General features: G+C 35.2%; 1 protein-coding gene across 1 annotated transcript in view; it reads right to left on the bottom strand.

Annotated features, from left to right (window-relative positions):
- The window catches only part of LOC110136540 (doublecortin domain-containing protein 1), a 279,881-nt gene that overhangs the window by 75,980 nt on the left and 188,383 nt on the right, over positions 1-15,518 (bottom strand). The window contains exon 8 of the mRNA XM_070473220.1: positions 840-932. Coding sequence (XP_070329321.1) covers positions 840-932 — 93 coding nt within the window. The remainder of the gene's footprint in view (positions 1-839; positions 933-15,518) is intronic.

Raw genomic sequence — 15,518 nt, 5'->3', positions numbered from 1 at the left:
TACAGTGATAACAAAATATTAAAGCCCTAAAGCTTGGATAGATTTCTCTGCCAAAATGTCAAAAGAAAATTACATGAAAGTTTAATTTTTAAATATTCATGCTCTCTTATTCTTTAAGTTGCTTATAGATTTTATTTACTGACAGTAGTACATGGAAATTAGCAAATTCATGATCTTTCCTCACAAAGATTAAATGCTTTAGCATTCCAGGAAACTACATGAAAATCATTTTCCCCTTTTGTCTAACACCAATTTTGTATTATTATTTCATTTATGGAATATGCTGTCAACCTCACAGCATGAGCCTTGGAGAGAAGAAGCCTTGCTTTAATAGTTCTTCATTACAATATTGCCTACAGAATCTTATGATTAGCTCACTTAGCCTTGACATTTATAAACTACAGTTTTTTCGAGATAAGAGATAACATTGCTAACATTTCTCAAGTACAGAAAGATAACTCTATTCCTAGAAAGTCAGAAAATAAAAATAAGATTTTATTATTTATTTGAAGTTCAATAAAATTGTAAAGTTTTTCCTATGTTAGCACATTCTCTAATTCCTAGATTCTGGTTGCATGTAATAATTTCCTAATTTAGGACATTTATGAGAAAATATTTATAAGTAGTTTCAGAAAATTATAATATGATTAATTCCTTCAAGAAGATAATTTTCAAGGTGCCTATATCAATAAAATAATTTCCAGTTTTGACCAGTTTTTTTCATTGCTGTTATCAGATAACTATAATTGGTTCACTACCAAACCCAAGTAAAATTTGTCTTAATTTTATAATTAGTACTTATTACAGTTTTACAGTAGTTTAAAAATTAAGTTCCTTACTTCTGCTTGTGCCTGACGGTGTTCTTTCACTGTCATTGAAAGAATGACTTTTTCAGTAACTTTCCCTTTCTGTTCATTCACAGCCAGTTTCAACTAGAAAAAAAAAAAAGCAAATGACATGAAAATAGGCACATATTGACACCTAATAGCAACATTTATTTAAACAACAAATTCAGCATTATCATGGAAGGTGATTTCAAATTAATTTGGCCTATATGTATGTGAAAATTAATTCCACTTAGATTAAATAAGTCAAAATGTTTTTATATTTAAAACATTTCGCACTGAATTTTTCACTTCCACTTTTACTGTTTTTAAGCTCACTAAAATATAATTTGGGAGGGGGGTTCCAAATAGCAAATATTTGACATTGGTGAATACTTTTTAAAAGCATTTTTCAAAATTAACAGCAACATTTTTAAAATTAGACTGATATTTCTTGTAAAGTGTTTCATTGCCAGTGGGGAATAAATTGGTTGCTGTTATGTCAGGATAAGAATTCAAGGATATAAACCAAAACCAAATGTCAATTCACTCTAGAACAGTTCAGAATGATTTACAATATTTCATGGCAGAGTATGCTGTATCTTAAAATACCTAACAGTTACTTCCAACCTGCTCCATGAACAGAGCCAGATAAAGATTTTCTATGGTATTCTATAAACTTATGTTACAAAAAGTGAATGTGACTCATTCTTTATAAACAATTCCCATCAAAACAAAATGCTATTTCCAAAAAAAAAAAAGGAAAAAGCTAAACTCATATAATATTCAATTAATAGACTGGTAGTAACAGGAAGAAAGAAAGTTAACAGCCTAATACAAAACTTCTAAACTGAAATATTTAACAGTTCTTAAGCAACGGACATGCCATACAGTATCTTCTTAGTGAATGTTAAGAATAAATAATGATCATGCTTTTTGTTTTGTTTTGTTAATGCTGTTGTTGTTTTAAATAGGCTTTCTCAATATTATCCATAGCAAATCATGTTTGAGTTAACATGAATCTTAAATCTATACCCTGCCTGAAGACCCACTCCTCTACTTGGGACAAAATGGGGGCAGGGGTCAATGCTATAAGAATAGTATCAAATCTGTAAACTTTTCTTCCGCTGATATGTGACACAGCTCAGCATATCAGAGATTCTGTTTTGGCAGAAGGGAAAAACCTAAGGAATCCTTAGGTGATCCTAAGGATCACCCTAGGTAAGGAATTGACAAACATTTCCATAAGAAATATTTAGGTTCTGGGGAAAGGGAAACAGACAAGTCTCTTTTGCAGTTACTCAACTCTGCCCATGTGGCATGAAATGAGTGAGTGAGTGAAAGTTGCTCAGTCATGCTGACTCTTCACGACCCCATGGACTGTAGCCCACCAGGCTCCTCTGTCCGTGGAATTCTTCAGGCAAGAATACTGGAGTGGGTTGCCATTTCCTTCTCCAGGGGATCTTCCTGACCCAGGGATCAAACCTGGGTCTCTCACATTGCAGGCAAATTATTTACTGTCTAAGCAACAGGGAATGTAGCACGAAATACATAATAAATAAATAAATGAGTGTGGCTATGTCCCAATAAAACTTAAAAAAACAAACAAGTGGCAGACTGAATTTGGACAGCAGGCAATGTTTGCCATTCCCTTTCCTAGATTGAGAACCACTGAAAACAAGTTTAAAAAAAAAAATCATATGATATACATGGTAACTACAGTTATGATACAACGTGATATATTTGAAAGTTAGTTGACAGTATGTCCTAAGAGTTCGCATGGAAAAAAATTTAAACTATATGAAATGATGGATGTTTAAACTTATTGTGGTAATCATTTCACAACGTATGAAGTTCTAGTCATCATGCTATTCACTGTAAACTTACACAGGAGTCATAGGTTAATTATATTTCAATAAAAATGGGAAAATACCATCATGTGAGACTGTTCTTAGAATCAATCTCCCAAAGGAATATATATTCTCCTGTGCTAAAGTAATACAGAAAATGTAATATTACAAAAAGTCAAATATCAAACTCAACTTCCACATATGGAAGCCTATGTGTAAACTGTCACCAAGATCATCTTTTCTTTAAAAAATTAATTTCCAAATGTAGAAACATTCAGAACAAATCTTTTTTGAAGGGAAGCAAAACAAAGCAAAAACAAAGTCAGGAAACTCCTTAATGCCACAGCAGTAAGTCCAATTCTAACGAGGTCTCCTAGGGCCATGACATTTAGAGCTGCTTTCAAGTAACTCTTTAAAAAGTAGGAATTCTTTACCTCTAAAATTACTACAGTTGGAAAAAAATCACCTCATTCTTACATTTAGTTTATAGCACTATCTTAATCTACATAAGCTGAGGGAAAAATCTTATTATTATTGAAAAGCATCACAAGCATAGTACCAAACAGAGAACCCAGTATGATAGTGAGAAATAAACTGTCAACAAAACACAAGGATACATACATGGGGCTTTTTCTGAAAAGAGACCAGACATTCTAAAAGAGAAATATCTTAACATAATAGTCTAGAGAAAATTACTGAAAGTAAAAAGTCAAATTAAGAGAATGCAGTTTCTAACATTCCTCAATCTCTTCCTCAAATTTCAGACACAACAACAATAGTAAGATTCTTCTGTCACTTTGGAGGAGGACATTCTATTTCTTCATTAAGACAAAACTAGATGCTTTTGATTTGCTGTTCTTATGCAACATACATGAAATAATTTTCTGTCAATGGACTTGAAATTTCTGAGGCTAGTTTTCATGTATAAAGAGGTAGAAACTTCAAATTAAAAATAAAAAACAAATGGGAAGGATGAACCTTGAGGGCATTACCCTAAGTGAAATAAGTCAGATGGAGAAAGATAAATAGCAAATGAATGATCTCATTTACATATGGAATCTTAAAAAAAAAAAAGCTCATAGATACACGAGAACACTGGTGGTTGCCATAGGTGGGAAAGGGATTGAAGGGTGGGCAAAATGGATGAAGGAAGTCAAAAGGTACAAACTTTGAGTGAAAAATAAGTCGTGAGGATGTAATGTACAGCATAGTAACTATAATTAATAACAGCATATTACATATATGAAAGTTGCTAACAGAATAGATCTCAAAAGTTCTTATCACAGGAAAAAATCTAACTATGAGGAAGGTTAACTGTGAGGAAGGTTAACTGTGAGGAAGGTTAATTAGACATTGTGGCAATCAGTTTTCAATATATCTCTCAATTAAAAAAAATAGGGAAGATGGCTCCAATTTGTATAAAACTATGAAAAGTCAAATCTCCACAAAACAGAGGAGTGGAAAATCAAGTCACCATTTTCTAATTAAATCATGGCTTTTTTTTTCTTTTTTTAATGGCCTTTTTTTAAAGTGAGAAAATACCCATAAATATTTGGGTACTTATACCCAAATATCAACAAGTTAAATATGAAGGTTTAATTCACCATTTCCATCAGAGTTTGCCACTAAGATTTTAAAAGGGTGTAAGTAACAAACACTGGCTTTCCAAAACTAGGTTAAAGTGGGCTCATTCAATATTAATGGCAACCAGAAAAGAACAGTCAAGGTACTAGTCAAAGACAGTAGCAGATGAGGAAGAAACAAGGAACATGATGGCTCTGTCAAAGAGAAATGAACAAAATGATTAAAGACAATGGTCTGATTAGAGAAATAAGATTAAAAAGGAGGAAATTCCCCTCTAACAATGTCTATGAATTAAGAAAAGAAATCCAAAACTACACCTGAAACAACAGATCCCAATGAAATGATTTCTAGTGGTGGTTACCTTTTAAACTATATTTTACATAAAACTATTAATGCTAGGGCTCCCCTGATAGCTCAGTTGGTAAAGAATCCGCCTGCAATGCAGGAGACCCGGGTTCAATCCTTGAGTTGGGAAGATCTCCTGGAAAAGGGAAAGGCTACCCACTCCAGTATTCTGGCCTAGAGAATTCCATGGACTGTATTAATGCTAAGGTAGCAGATATTCTACTTTTTCTAAAGCCTTAAAAGCTCATAGATGAGTAATGAATAGTTTTATAGAAAACATATGGCACATTATGACCATAATAGAAAGTACTCTTAATTTTGAGGAATTCTTCAAACATGTGCTGGCTCAGAAAAGCTGTGCTGTGGACATCCTAGAAAGGAAAACAGGCTGAAGACCTCCTGCTGGAGAAATACAGATAGAACAGCAGCTATCTCATTTTATGTAAATCATTAACATTACATGGCTATTCCTTCCTATTTTCTTTTTTTTGCTGTGGATAACTTTACTGTAAACCATGTGCTATTTACTTTTAACTTCCCCAATCCAGGTGGCTCAGTGGTAAAGAATCTGTCTGCCAATGCAGGAAATACAAGAGACCTGGGTTCCATCCCTGGGTCGGGAAGATCCCCTGGAGGAAGAAATGGCAACCCACTCCAGTATTCTTCTCTGGAAAACTCCATGGACAGAGGAGCCTGGAGGCTACAATCTTGGGTCACACAGAGTCGGACATGACTCAGCACACACACACACACACAAGCAAAATATTTTAAGGTGTATTTATGAAAATCATGACTGTGTAAAAATTTAACATGATAGATAAAATCTATTTTATAGGAAAAAAATAACTCTAAAGTGAATTCCACAGTCCAATTATTAATGTCTTTATAAATGATACCGTAATCAAACAACCTGGTATGTTCTATGTAATTCATATTGACATTCCAGATAGGTACTAGCCAAAAAGAGAAAAGCCTATTTATCCAGCCAATCTATCAGTGCTTGGACTGTAGTTCTGATGCAGTTTTCTCAATGTTCTCCAGAAGAACAGCTAATGATTTAAATATGAAACATGTGATACATGTTGAGTATAATGCTCTTAATAAAGCAACATAACCCAAAAAGAAAACCAAATCTTTCTATCAAAAATCTATTTTTGATCAGTAAATACTGATATATTAATAAATTACTTGATCCATATTTTACATGCAGATCAATAGGCAATACAGTTTAGCATAAAAAACAGGACAATCAGCCTTCATATATATTGACAAGTTTTCCAATGGTCTGTTAATATACAAAAGACTGGGACAAATTACTTATTTATATATACAAAACATGGTTATAAAGACCAGCTGCAGGTATTTTTTTGGAAAGTGCATTTTAATAAGGTCCTATTCAGTTAGGGAACAAATGGGGAAGAAGTAGTTTGCACTACAGAGTTTAGCATAAGAGCTTTCTCTTTTTCTAACCACGAAATCAATCATTTGTCCAGACTGTGGGAGTCGGAGTTAGTTACTGAAAAGAGCTCCGTATATAAACAAGTCAATAACTCATTGTGTGTTATTGTTGAGCTGAAGAAGTCGGCTTTCAAAAAGCTGCCCCTGCTTCTCTCAGAATGAATGTCACTGTATTCAGAGACTGGGAGAGAGTCCTTTGTTTCCAGCCAATGCTGGCTGCATTTATGTATGGGAACAGAAGGTGGCGGCTAGGAGGGTGGGGGAAGCCACTGTTTGGTACCATGTATGTCCAGGAAAAACTGAATTCTGTCAACCTAAATCATTTGTGTCTAGAAATGCATTAATGTAATTGATAAAGAGTGGCTACACACAAAAAAATTGGTAAAATAATTGAACAATAATGAGCCTGTATCATTTCAAACTGGATCAGGCTGCTATTTTTGGTTCACTACCTGCCAATAAAGATGAAACCAAAATATAAGCAATGTTTTGAAAAGTTCAGATGTACAAAATGAAATTGATAAACAGGTCAATATGTGAAATAAATACTATCTGTTCCTGCCATAAATATTAAAGGTAATTCATGAAACACTCATGGGTTTTTTTAAGTTCCTGTTTTTGTGTTAATTTCTTTAAGAAATGATTCTATGTGCTTGACACTTACAATGTTAGAGAAATCTGAATTATTTTTGACTTAAAATGAATTTAAATATCCTTTAGAGTTGAAGTAAATCTAAAAATTCATATGATATAAATATTATACTATTTATTTCATCTTAATGTTTATTAAAAATCTACTATTTATTCAAAATCAAGCTAGGGACTGTGAAGAAGCACCAGAACCAGGATTGAAGGCTTATAATTAGGCCAGGCAAATGAAAAATACACCTGGTCTGTTTAATAAATGATCTTCATGGTGGGGCAAGGAAGGGTGGTCTCTGAAACCTTTAAACAAAAGCTTAACTCTTAATTAAATAAAGTTGGAGTTGTAGGCAAGGAGATAGTTGGAACCTAGAACTGAATCCAGTTGATTCCAAATCACTTCACCAGTTTAGAAAATCACAACATTAAATCATATAACATGCTCTCACATGCTGTACTAGAAATTTATCTAGGTACAAATAAGCAAAGTGCAACATGGTTGAGATAAAAAATAGAAAGTGAGAAACAGTATACAGTGGAAGGTACAAACAATAAATCTATAAATACAAAAGACAAAAATATTATTGGAGGATGGAGTGGTTGGAGAAGACAGAAAGTCACAAATGATGGGTAGTGTCTAACTAGGTAAAGAAGTGATAATATAGGGCAATATTATTAATTCATATTAATTAATTGCTAACTAGTAATTAATTACATGATGAAATTTGTTCTAAATACGATTACTGATTGGTTTGACATGACTTTGGGAGGGGAAAGAGAGAAGCCTGAGTCTCAAAGCATAAGCAGAGAGAACGGGTAGAGCGGATCCAAGTGAGTTGGCTTTGGCAATGGTCTGACTGGAAGGAATGACATCAAGGACTAGATGGTTAGTGCAACTCATACCTAATCTATTTCTGAATTTAACTATAAAGTAGGTGCTGGTCCTATAGTGAGGGCATAATTAAGGAGTTAGTGCTTAGCTTTGCCTTGGTTCAGCCCCATCCTCACAAGCTATATATATACTTAGTTCCAGTCTTAAGAGATTCCCTTAAGAAAGTCCTGACCTAGCTCCCACTTCTAACCCAGTTATCCCACTTAAATTCCTTCTACAAAAAAATTCAAGAGTGCCACTTTCAGACTTGGGGAAGGAGCAGAACTTCTCATTTAAAGCTGGCTGAGAATTCTGGCTCTGCCATACATTATTAGTTCTGAGACATCTGGCAATCAAGATGGTTTATACAGTCCAGGCCTTCCAAAGCCAGGGATTCCACTCCCATCCTTGCCAATTCTTTGAGAAAAAAAAAAAAAGCTACCTTTACCAGAGTCTGCAACTTCTTGAAGTCAGTTTAAAAGATAATTTACAAAAGAAATTTTTGTAATATTTAAAAACCAGCAAATACTTTATAACCATTTTAAAACAGAAATATTTTTTAAATATTTATAATTTGTCTAAAGGGATATAAAAGAGAATTCTCTGTGCTTACCTTCAATATATTCAACACTTAATTAAAGAAACAAACCTCTTTAAAAATCTCCTTCCTTCCCTGTTTTTTTTTTTTTAAGTAATCATAAAACAATTTTAGCTCTTCCACATTCTGTGGGGAAAGTGATGTTGAGTTAGTGATGACTTAGTAGCCAGATTATAAACTGAGTTAGTAGCCAGATTATAAACTTTCTGCTAGACATTCTGTCACAATTTGGAAAGCCTAATTAGAAAACCCAGGAATTGAAGCAGGGTCTCCCTGCATTGCAGGCAGATTCTTTACCAACTGAGCTATCACAGAAACCCTTAGGAAAGCCACTTGCCTAAATTCAACTCAGCTTGCCCTGATTCTCCATTTTTTCCACTATTGCGTGAAGTTTTGGAGGGGCTGTACTACTTTGGCCAAGGGGTAGACCCCTAACTCTCCCAGACCAATCATCCTCTTTCTTCAGAGATACAGTCATGAGGGAAACCACACAGAGAGGTAAACAGCTGGAGAGAATCTGTCCCATTAATAGCACGCTCAAGAGTTTGTCCCTTAAACCCAGATGTCCAGAGTTGTTTCAGTTCTTTCTACAGCCCCTTTTTTGGGTCTTGAATCCCACTTGCTACCACCTGCCACCCCATTAAATTCTTCTTTCACCTAGGTTAACCTAAGCCAGACCCCACTGACTATAACCAATAAACTCTAACAGATATGTCATATATGTCTTCACAATAAATTCCCCATTACTTTAGACCATCTGAATGAACCTCTATTCCTAGTAACTAAAATTATCCCACTCAAAAGTCTTAATAATGTGTCCTTCAGGTATTATAATGGGTAATGTAACTAGAGTAATGGTTTAAAAATTATCCTTTTCATTTTGGCCTTTCCAAGAATGTGACTGTCCAAACTATTCCAGGCATCCCTAGGATTTGTCACAATAACATTGCTTTTGTCATGTACAACAGAAATGTGCAACGAAACAATACTCTTACATATACGACTGTTGACTTAAAAAAAAAAAGACTGTTGCCCTGAAAGATGTGCCTCTCAAGAAAACTCTTTATCTTTCACCCCCAATTAACCATACAAGCAGCTAAATTTAGATGACTCAGCCTATAAATTCTCTTGTAGATTAGGAGTAATGACTGACTGTTATTAAGCCTTTGCTGGAGTCAGAAATAAGAAAGACGTAAGGTAAGAACAAAACAGAAGCCTACTTCCTTCTGTCCTAGAGGGAAAACTCGAAGAAGTCTGAGAGAGAGAGAAGCAGGAAAGTAGCCAGAAGGATTAGGTCCCAAGTTCTCCTTTACCTTTGGTTTCTGTGTCTCGTGACAGGGAATTGGTTCAGTGACGTCCGCCACAGGCTATCAGCACGGTGAGGAGAGTGGCTGTAGTGAGAGCGGCCCCACAAACCACTTGAGCCAGGGCCAGATGGGTGTCTCAGTCAGACCTTTGGGGGCCATCTCTAATATCACAGAAATCAGGTTCAGATTGTATCAGCCAGGAAGCACCACAAGAGAAAGTGCCCGAGTCAAGAGAAGAGACTAAGTTCACACACTGAAGGCAGAAGAGGGACAGGACCATGGCAGGCAGCTGCCGTGCTAACCAGTGATTCCAACGGGCCAGCCTGAGGCCAGGGGCCCCTCCTCCCAGTGCCTTAAGGATAAGAAAGCCACACCTCTTCTTCCATATACTACCTAAAGGAAACCAAGAGAACACAGGAGAGTCTATTTGAGAGAAATAGTGATCTAAAATAACTACTTAAATGATCTGCTCAGACTAAGCTTTGAACTGAATTGGACAGTTATTTTTCCCCCAGATTCGGTGGGCAAGAGCTCAGGAAGAAAGTGGTCAGAAAATACCTCAGAAAATATGTGTCAGACAATACCTCAGTCATTTAGTTATTTTGCACACAAAGTGTGTACACACGTGTAAGAGAGTCAGTCTATCAACTGAGCTAAGGAACAGAGTTCAGCTGAGAGGCATGTGTGGCAGACTGCTTAATCAGAGCAGCCCTGTGTCATTTCCCACACTAGAATGTTTTTCAGTTTTTACATGAAGTAATAAGCCACATTTTCTCTCACCCGCTAAAGTAGCTATCTGAATCAGAGAACTCCTTGAGAACCATAGGCTCTGGGGCCCAAACAGGGTAAGCCAGATGGGCCTCTATCAGTATGAAACAGTGTCTGAACATGGGTTAGGCTGCGGATGATATGCCTTGTTGTTATTCAGTCGCTAAGTCATATCTGACTCTGCGACTCTATGGACTGCAGCCTGCCAGGCTTCCATGTCCTCCACTATCTCCCCGAGTTTGCTCAAGTTCATGTCCACTGAGTCAGTGATGCTATCTAACCATCTCGTCTTCAGCCGTATCATCCTCTGTGATATGCCTTACATGTGCAATAAGCCTACTTTCAATCATTACTTCCCACAGTGATGAGGGAAATGTCCCCATTAATCCTTCGTCACCTAGCTTTGTTTGGTTCAATCTCATTGGTAAGCTCACTCTGGCTTTGTCCTCATCTCATATGCATGTATAAGCCAAAATAGACTGCCACGTCCCGAAGACAGTGCCACTCCCCTCTCCCTTCTTTCATTCTTCTATCTAATACATTTACTGAAGGCAGTGCTACTATAAACAATGCACTGTACTGGTTCCAGTAATACAAATATCAATTAGATGCCTCTGTACCTTCAGAGGGCTAACAGTCCATTGAGAAGTGCAGATCCACAGTCAGCATTTCCCTGCCTGTTTTCACTGCGTTTGTTCTTGACGTAAGGTACCATGTCTTACAATTCTTTTATATCCTCCAGTAAACAAAACCATAACAGGAAGATAGCAGACATTCAATAAACACCTGTGACGGATTAGTGATGGATGAAAATCCTCAAATTCTAAGTACTCTTACTTTTCATCAGACAACTATTTCCTAAACTATGTGCTGGATATTGTGATATAGGGATTTTGTAGTCAAATGATTTTCTTTAATGCTAGGTTAAATCACAATTAATGGGTTTCTTTGTAGCATGGCTGCTAGGAGGCTCTAAGATGCTAATGCTGTAGATGGTAATAATAACCATGAGAGCGCCTCAGAGGTCCAGCCAGATATACTTTCAGAAAAGTGTCGAGACCAGCAATTTTCAAGTTGGTCTTGAAAGTTGAAGATGGACCACTAAACATTTATTCAAGAGTGAATACAAAAGTGACTCAGTACCCAGACACAGGAAGCACAGTTCTGTCCACTGTCAACACAGCTCAACCCTGTCGGCTATGCATCCCCCGAATTAATCTATAATTCTCCATGTAATTTGTCTTATTGAGGAAAAAATTCTATAATATTCCTAAAACATATGATCAAGAAATTTGGGAGTAAAAAAGAAGACAGTAAAACTAATATTAAAACATAGATTAAAACAAAAATCACTAAAGCAGTATATCACATTGTGGAGCATAAGACAGAAAATGGAACTAATTATCAGGCCAAAATAGACACAACTTATATACTTAGGGTTTTATTACATGTTAAATATGATACAAGTCTAATATGTCTTAGGTACAATTCCAAAATTCAAAAATTTCTGAAAACTGAATGTTGTTTTAGAACTTATCAGGCAACAAAACCTAGTAAGGACTAATTTATAGACTTTACTTATCTCACTTAGTGTGAATGTTTTACTGTGAAAATAGTGAAGTACTTTATTACAGGGAACTGTTTCAGTTCCTACTACAGTTGTTATATAATATATGGTCTACATACTACATTACTTTTCTAAAATCCAAAACATAACAAATTCTGAATTCTGCTAGTCCCAGAAAGTTCAGATAAGAGGTTGTGGCCCAAATTTCAATCCAACAAAGAAAGGGTGGATTTTGCAGGTAGAATTAGAATGACCAACTAACAAATACTTTAGAATAATACATTGGATCTACTTTTTTTTTTTTTTACTTTTAACATTTATACTGACTTAAAGGTTTAAACATAAAAATGTTAGAATATAATATAGTTGAATTTGTAGAGTTTGAAAAATTCTAACATTGATAGATTTAACTAAATGAAAGTCTTAAACTTCTGTATCTTAAAAAGAAAATTTAATCAAATTAAAAAGTAACACATACTGAGAAAATATTTGCAACATGAAGTAGATTCATATATTAATATATAAAGAACACTTTGTTGTTGTTCAGTTGTGAAGTCACATCTGACTCTTTGTGATCCCGAACTGCAGCATGCAAGGCTGCCCTATCCTTCCCTGTCTCCCAGAGTTTGCCCAAACTCATGTCCACTGAGTCAGTGATGCTATCTAACCATCTCATCCTCTGCCGCCCCCTTCTCCTTTTAAAGAACACTTTAGGTAGACTAAAAAATTAATTAAGAAAAAAATAAACACCAAGGAAAATAGGAGCAAAGGAAACAAATATACGGTTCATAAAAGAAATACAAGGGCCAAGTAAAACAAGCACAAAAAATTAAATATTAATATTAATAAAATCATTCAAACTAAAATAATGAGATGATGTGTTTAACTTACTGACTGACCAGTCAAAAAAAAAAAAGTTTCTACTGATAAGGATTAGTGAATTCAAGGAATAATGAGTACAGGGAAACTGGTGCTTTCAAGTATTGCCAATGAAAGCATAAATATTATAGCTTACTAGAGGAAAATTTAGCAATGTATATCAAATCTTTAAAATGTACGCAACTTTTTATCTAAACATTTCACTTCAAGGAATTTTTCAATAAAAAATAATCATGGATATGCACCAGAAAATTGACTAAAATGATGACAAAACATTGTTTTGCAATAGTAAAAAAATTGCACACATAAATGTTCAAAATTAAGAATATTAGTAAAATAAAGCTTTTGACTAGAATATCATCATCCCTTTAAAATAATGTTATGGAATACTAAATAATGGGAAATGGTAACAACATAGTAACTGAAAAACTGTGGTCTCAAAAAGTAAATGAGATTTTAAATATGTATCAGGATATGAGAAGTATATGCACTAAAATATTGAGAAAAGCTACTCAGAAAGTGAGACTGTGGGTGACGTAGCTCTTTTTTTTAATTTACATCAGCTTATATCTGCAAACTAAATTTTCTGAAATATTAATACATAAGCATGATAAATCTTATAATTAAAAAACAGGCTCTTTTTAACATTGCTTTATTTTCCTACTACTACCAATATGTATGAGTTACTACTAATTTTTAAAATCTGTCCTCTGTCCACGTTTGCCCCAACTTAATTATCTTTTCCCTCATTTTATTTCAATCTTTACAAGATGAAATATAATTCAGAAAACAAGAAATTTACAAAAGAGACAAAGAGGTAAAATACTATTAACACCTTTGCTTTCAAATTACCAACTGCCTGCTAAAACTTTTTTTGAGAGAATGGGTAGTATAAATTAATGCAGGGCAATGGAAGGTTTATCTTATTTAATAACAGCATTAAACCATATTTACTGCTTCTTAAAAGTGAACTGAGATGAGAGCAAAGACTGGGTAGAGATAAGGGTGGGATTCTCATTGTCTACTCTGTCATTCTGGGCACTGGGGAGGCACTGTGGAGTTTAATCCTCAAAAGAGCTCTAGGAAGTCCTGTAATTGATGCTTAAAGAGATAAAGTAACTCACTTATAACACAAAGTAAAAAAAAAAAAAAAGAACTGAGATTCAAATCCAGGCATGTCTGACTCCTCTGCCCATGAATTTTAATTACATCTTGGATACATCAGAAAATATGATTTTAAAATGGAAGAAACAGCTAGATAGTAACAGATTGGCAAACTTGTCCTTCATACTAGAGCATTTAATTATGAAAGCTCAGAGCTAAAAATCAGAATTGTATTTATATAAATTGACATTAGATTACATTAATAAGAAAAATTATATTTGGAAACTTCAGGAGACTTTTATTTGAGGTATGTACAAAAAAACTAAATTAAGATTCACTGACTAATAGCAGCTACCATCAAACATATTAAAGTAACGTGTCTAATTCCTTACCTAACATTCCCTTCATCTCTAGGATTATCAAAATTAGCACTCAATGTTACTTTTCCATTGTGAAAATTTCTATTAATGCATTCTAATACAGTTGATTAGTGCAACTAATGAGTACTCAGAGGTACTGTTAACTGTTCTATATTTAACAGTTTGGATCTTTTCCTATGCACATATATAGAAATGTAAGTACATGTAAAATATATGGATTTTATGTTTACAGAAATGGTATTACCTCCATATTATCTGGCAACTTGCTTTTCAGTGCATGGCAGTGCCATCAAACGTCCATTATAAGACATCTCAAGCAGATCTATCACTACCTAGTACTCACAGGTATTAAAAAATTTTTTTGTAAGTTAATTTTAATTGGAGGCTAATTACTTCACAATATTGTAGTGGTTTTTGCCATACATTGACATGAATCAGCCATGGGTGTACATGTATTCCCCATCCTGAACCCCCTCCCACCTCCCTCCCCATCCCATCCCTCAGGGTCATCCCAGTGCGCCGGCCCTGAGCACCCTGTCTCATGCATTGCACCTGGACTGGTGATCTATTTCACATAAGGTAACATACATGTTTCAATGCTATTCTCTCAAATCATCCCGCCCTCACCTTCTCCCACAGAGTCCAAAAGTCTGTTCTCTATATCTGTGTCTTTTTTAAAATTTCATCCTTGTTCAAAATTTCAGTGTCACATCTGATTTCAAGCTCTCCTTTATCACAGTGCAAGTTAGTTTTGTGACATGAGAAGCTTGTGATAGGGAAAGCAGCACATTAACTTTTAATTTTCATTCTTCCGTTCTTCTGCTTCTGGGAACACATCACTTTTGCTCCCATTCCACTGAAGAGAACTTAAGTCACAGGGCCACGTCCAGCAGCAAGTCAGGTTGGGAGATAGTGCCACCAAGTTTCAAAAAGAGGATGATTCTGCTGGAAGGCAATAAGTCTCCACTACACTGCTACTCTATATGGTGTGACCATGTAATTTACTGTTCAAACCAGGACATGCTTGAGGATAAAATAATTAGTCTGAGATAACAAGTGAACTCCAACCATTTGGGGAAAATTCTCTTCTCTGCTTAATAAAGTCTTGTCTAACCTTTCTTCGAGTGGCCCTTCCTGAGGCAATCTGCCATTCCTTTTGTGTTGCCAGAGCAGTCTGTTCATAACTCTAGCACACCAACTCATGCATTTGTATGATTAGCTATTTACTAACTTTCCACTCTGGGCTTCCCAGGTGGAGCAGTGGTAAAGAATTCACTTGTCAATGCAAGAGATGCAGGAGATGTGGGTTCAATCCCTGGGTCAGGAAGATCCCCTGAAGGA

Source organism: Odocoileus virginianus, chromosome 10, assembly GCF_023699985.2.
Source record: "Odocoileus virginianus isolate 20LAN1187 ecotype Illinois chromosome 10, Ovbor_1.2, whole genome shotgun sequence".
NCBI classification, from domain to species: domain Eukaryota; kingdom Metazoa; phylum Chordata; class Mammalia; order Artiodactyla; family Cervidae; genus Odocoileus; species Odocoileus virginianus.
Note: the sequence above shows the minus strand (reverse complement) of the source record. Positions and strands in the feature narration are given on the sequence as shown.